Raw genomic sequence first — 5,212 nt, 5'->3', positions numbered from 1 at the left:
TCTTTCGGTAAATAATTGTATGATTTTATTATTTCCCTTCTACGTGACTTTACCGAAAGAACCAAGAAGATGCTTCAAATCAAGTCAGAAATGAACAATTTTTGATTTAAGGAATACGTCAAACGCGCGTCAAAACTTATTTCTGCACCAGGTGAAGTCTTGCCTTGTGTGTCGGCCTCCAGACCGCCTCAATGAAACAGAAGTGCGGTTGAAATTGAATTTATATTTTTTTAATATTTAAACAAAAATCGGCAGTATATTTATTATCACCGTCGGTTATGAAATATCAACATCACACAAATCCCAGAGTCAGTCAACAGCAGTGAATCTTTGGTTAGGACGTCGCATATCCGAACTGTGTGTGGGTGGGTGGGAGTCTGTGTCCGTGTGAGTCTGTGTGAGTCTGTGGGTCTCTGTGCGAGTCTTTGGATCTGTGTGAGTCTGTGGGTCTCTGTGAGTCTTTGGGTCTCTGTGCAAGTCTCTGGGTGAGTCTGTCGGTCTCTGTGAGTCTTTGGGTCTCTGTGTGAGTCTGTGGGTCTCTGTGCAAGTCTCTGGGTGAGTCTGTCGGTCTCTGTGAGTCTGTGGGTCTCTGTGTGAGTCTGTGGGTCTCTGTGCAAGTCTTTGGATCTGTGCGAGTCTGTGGGTCTCTGTGTGTCTTTGGATCTCTGTGTGAGTCTGTGGGTCTCTGTGCAAGTCTCTGGGTGAGTCTGTCGGTCTCTGTGAGTCTGTGGGTCTCTGTGTGAGTCTGTGGGTCTCTGTGTGAGTCTTTGGATCTGTGTGAGTCTGTGGGTCTCTGTAAGTCTCTGTGTGTGTCTTTGGATCTCTGTGTGAGTCTGTAGGTCTCTGTGCAAGTCTCTGGGTGAGTCTGTCGGTCTCTGTGCGAGTCTCTGTGGGTCTCTGTGAGTCTCTGGGTCTCTCCGAGTCTCTGGATCTCTGTGTGAGTCTGTGGGTCTCTGTGTGAGTCTGTGGGTCTCTGTGTGAGTCTTTGGATCTGTGTGAGTCTGTGGGTCTCTGTAAGTCTCTGTGTGTGTCTTTGGATCTCTGTGTGAGTCTGTCGGTCTCTGTGTAAGTCTGTAGATCTCTGTGCGAGTCTGTGGGTCTCTGTGTGAGTCTCTGTGCGAGTCTGTGGATCTCTGTGCGAGTCTGTGGGTCTCTGTGCGAGTCTGGATATCTGAGTCTGTGGGTCTCTGAGAGTCTGTGGCTCTCTGTGTGAGTCTGTGGGTCTCTTTGAGTCTCTAGCTCTCTGTGTGAGTCATTAGGTCTCTCTGAGTCTCTGCATCTGTGAGTGAGTGAGTCTGTGCGAGTCCGTGTGAGTGTCTCCAAGTTGGTCACATTAATTCATCACTGCAGGAATCCGATGAGGCATATCAAAGATATTTATATCCCATCCCCCACGGACATTGCAACAGCTCGCAAGATGTACTAACAAGACTCGTTATCACCTCGGCAGCATCGTATAAGGCACCTTTCATATCGGAGGACATCTCTCTCCGCAGGACGAGCGCATAACAAGTGTAACCCGTAAAAACAAAGTTTTTCACTATAAATCCTTTATATGCGTGGCGGCTAGAGTCCTCTCGTCCTCTGGCTTGAGATGGCTGCCACCTATGGGTCAGATGATTGCATTGCACCATTAAGCAATTGGTAATTAAATATAATATTTTTGTCCTAAAAAGTGTAAATTAATTGTCACGCACAACGAGTCTGTGTGGAAAATGTCAGCTCGATTGGATCACGGGAAGTGGGTAAAAAAACGACCGAAAGATTTGCACGGTCCTAAGCAAGCAAGCGAACTTAATATAAAGGATTTAATAAAGGATTTAAAAATATATTCGCCTGTGGAGGACGCGGGGATCGATCCCGCGACCTTTGGCATGGGAAGCGAGGGCGCTACCCACTGCGCTACTCCGCCACGGCCTGTGGAGGGGTTACGCTCTGGGCTCTTACACTGTGACGTTCAGCCAAAGCCATGAATGAGTTCTATTTGAATAAATGTAAAATAAAAAATGTTTTGCCTAAAAAGTGTAAAATTTTGGAAAAAAATTTTCACTAACATTAATTGTCTCGCACAACGAGTCTGTGTGCAAAATGTCAGCTCGATTGGATCACGGGAAGTGGGTTAAAAAACGACCGAAAGATTTGCACGGTCGCAAGCAAGCAAGCGAACTTAATATAAAGGATTTAAAAAATAAAATAAAACGATGCTCAAGAGGTACAGGCAATGGCCTCGTCTAAACAAGAACGGGCCGAAATAAAATAAAAATTGTTTAATATAAAAAAAATCTGCAGTATATTAATTTTATTCGTATTATCACCATCGGTTATAAAATATCAACATCACAAAAGCTCCCGAGTTAGTGAACAGCAGTGAATCTTTGGTTAGGACGTCGCATATCCAACCCGTGTGTGTCGGTTTGACGGAACAGCGGAGGGCGGGCCCATGTCCTTGACACCAGGACCTACCGTGGAGCTGATCTGCCCACTGACCATCGACTGGTCATCTGTAAGATGCGCCTGCCATTCTTCCACTCCTGTGGTGGGTGTACACCCAGGACCCCATTCAAACCCTGAGTGGCCTGGTCTCAGCTGATGAAATTTTGACAGTTCAGCGGATGCGAGCCCATGTCCTTGACACCAGGACCTACCGTGGAGCTGATCTGCCCAAGGACCATCGACTAGTCATCCGTAAGATGCGCCTGACATTCTTCCACTCCGGTGGTGGGTGCACACCCAGGACCCCATTCAAACCCTTAGTGGCCTGGTCTCAGCTGATGAAAGTTTGACGGTTCAGCGGATGCGAGCCCATGTCCTTGACACCAGGACCTACCGTGGAGCTGATCTGCCCACTGACCATCGACTAGTCATCTGTAAGATGCGCCTGCCATTCTTCCACTCCTGTGGTGGGTGTACACCCAGGACCCCATTCAAACCCTGAGTGGCCTGGTCTCAGCTGATGAAAGTTTGACGGTTCAGCGGATGCGAGCCCATGTCCTTGACACCAGGATCTACCGTGGAGCTGATCTGCCCACGGACCATCGACTGGTCATCTGTAAGATGCGCCTGCCATTCTTCCACTCCGGTGGTGGGTGTACACCCAGGACCCCATTCAAACCCTGAGTGGCCTGGTCTCAGCTGATGAAAGTTTGACGGAACAGCGGATGCGAGCCCATGTCCTTGACACCAGGACCTACCGTGGAGCTGATCTGCCCACTGACCATCGACTTGTCATCTGTAAGATGCGCCTGCCATTCCATTCTGGTGGTGGGTGTACATCCAGGACCCCATTCAAACTCTTAGTGGCCTGGTCTCAGCTGATGAAATTTTGACGGTTCAGCGGATGCGAGCCCATGTCCTTGACACCAGGACCTACCGTGGAGCTGATCTGCCAACTGACCATCGACTAGTCATCTGTAAGATGCGCCTGCCATTCTTCCACTCCGGTGGTGGGTGTACACCCAGGACCCCATTCAAACCCTGAGTGGCCTGGTCTCAGCTGATGGAAGTTGCAAGCGAGAATTGCATCGCTTGCGGCTGGGGTTAGCATCATCTCCTACTCCTGATGTTGAGGGGAAATGGGCGAGGTTTAGGACTGTGGCTCATGCAGCTGCAATGGCTGCTTGGGTTACACGGTCCAGACCTCCCCAGAGACCCTGGCTGACAGAGGTGGTGTTCAGGCTGGCTGAGAAAAAGCGACAGGCCCACTCTCATCGTCTACAGCATCAGAGAATGAGGAGGCTTACCGCAGCCTTCGCTCGGAGGTTCGGAGAGCCGTGAGGCGCTGCAATGATGGGTGGTGGTCGCGGGTTGCTGAGGAGATGGAGTCTGCCTCAGTGGCCCGCGATCACAAATCACTATTTAACTCCATCAAAAAAGTAACCTGCAGCGCCACACCTATTACCATCATTAGGGGAAAAAACGGTGATCCAATCTCTGACCCCCAGGAACAGGTTTGCAGATTTGCTGAGCATTTCTGAGGTCCTGGGGGGGGAGGGGAAATCCCTCGGCCTGAAAAACGTGGGACAGTGGGGATAACCCTGCTGAGGCTGCGGTGCCTCAAATATTGGAAGAAGTCACCCCCTGAGGTGCCATCTGTGGAGGAAGTACTGAAGGCAATCCAGAGTCTGAGACCAGAAAAAGGCACCAGGCAGACATGATCTCCCAAGCGAAATGCTGAGGGAGGGTGGCGTTTGTGCACAGACTGCCCAACATGATATCATAACAACAGTCGGGACCACTGGGCGGGTTCCGCAGGATTATAAGGATGCCCTGGTGGTCCCCCTCTTTAAGAAGGGGGACCGTACAGACTGTAACAACTACAGGGGCATCGCACTCCTCAGTGTGCCGGGAAAGGTCCTGGCAAGGATTATTCAACATCACCTTGCTAGGCACGCTGAGGAGAGGCTTGCAGAGCCCCAATGCGGTTTCAGAAAAGGGTGGTCCCATACAGATGCCATTTTCTGTCCGTCTGCTAAAGCAGAGGTGTAGGGAATTGCAACAAGACCATCTCTGCTTTCTTGACCTGGTCAAGGCCTATGATACCATCAGTAGGCCTGGGCTCTGGGTTGTTCTTCATGCGTTTAGAGTCCCTGACCCTCTGCTCACGATCATTAAGGACCTTCATGATGGTGAGCGGGCCCGGGTAAAACTACGTGGCCGGGAGTCGAAGCCTTTCCCTGTACACCTTGGGGTGTGACAGGGATGTCCTCTGGCTCCCACATTTAACATCTATTTCGACCAAGTAGTTCATGAAGCCTTCGATGGCTGTACCGGAGTAATTTCCATCTGGTACAGATATAATGGGAGGCTGATCAATGCCCAGGTGCGGTCCAGTGATGACTCCCTATTGGTCAACCACGTTACGTATGCTGATGATCTGGTGATTGTTGCTCACTCAGAGGAGGAGTTGGAGGCGCTGCTGCTGAACCTGGAGCTTGCCACCAAGAGGTGGGGCCTTACCATCAACCCCACCAAAACTAAGCATCTGCCTGGGTATTTTGTATCATCAGACACTCCACCCCCACAACTCCCAATCGGTGATGGGGGCAGTTGTGCAGATAGTGGACAGTTTCCCATTCCTGGGCAGTGTGCTCATGACCGGCTCCGGTTTAACAGCAGAGGTCTCACTCCGAATCAGTCGAACGGAATTATCTTTTCATCGGTTGCGTAACGCTGTGTGGAAGCTGCCTGGTCTGTCGCTCCACACGAAGCTTCA

General features: G+C 50.3%; 1 protein-coding gene across 1 annotated transcript; it reads right to left on the bottom strand.

The window, feature by feature from the left end:
• Positions 1–214: 214 nt before the first annotated feature.
• Positions 215–5,212, bottom strand: LOC133359501 (protein FAM27D1-like). The gene is made up of 2 exons (XM_061577917.1): positions 1,260–5,212; positions 215–1,221 (listed from the first exon to the last, which is right to left on the bottom strand). The coding sequence occupies exons 1-2, from the start codon at positions 1,277–1,279 to the stop codon at positions 267–269; spliced, it is 975 nt and encodes a 324-aa protein (XP_061433901.1). The 5' UTR covers positions 1,280–5,212; the 3' UTR covers positions 215–266.

The sequence above is a fragment of the Lethenteron reissneri genome, chromosome 65, assembly GCF_015708825.2.
Source record: "Lethenteron reissneri isolate LAM-NWPU_2019-01 chromosome 65, ASM1570882v1, whole genome shotgun sequence".
In the NCBI taxonomy this organism is placed as follows: domain Eukaryota; kingdom Metazoa; phylum Chordata; class Hyperoartia; order Petromyzontiformes; family Petromyzontidae; genus Lethenteron; species Lethenteron reissneri.
The sequence above is the reverse complement of the archived record's forward strand: the minus strand, read 5'-3'. Positions and strand labels throughout refer to the sequence as shown.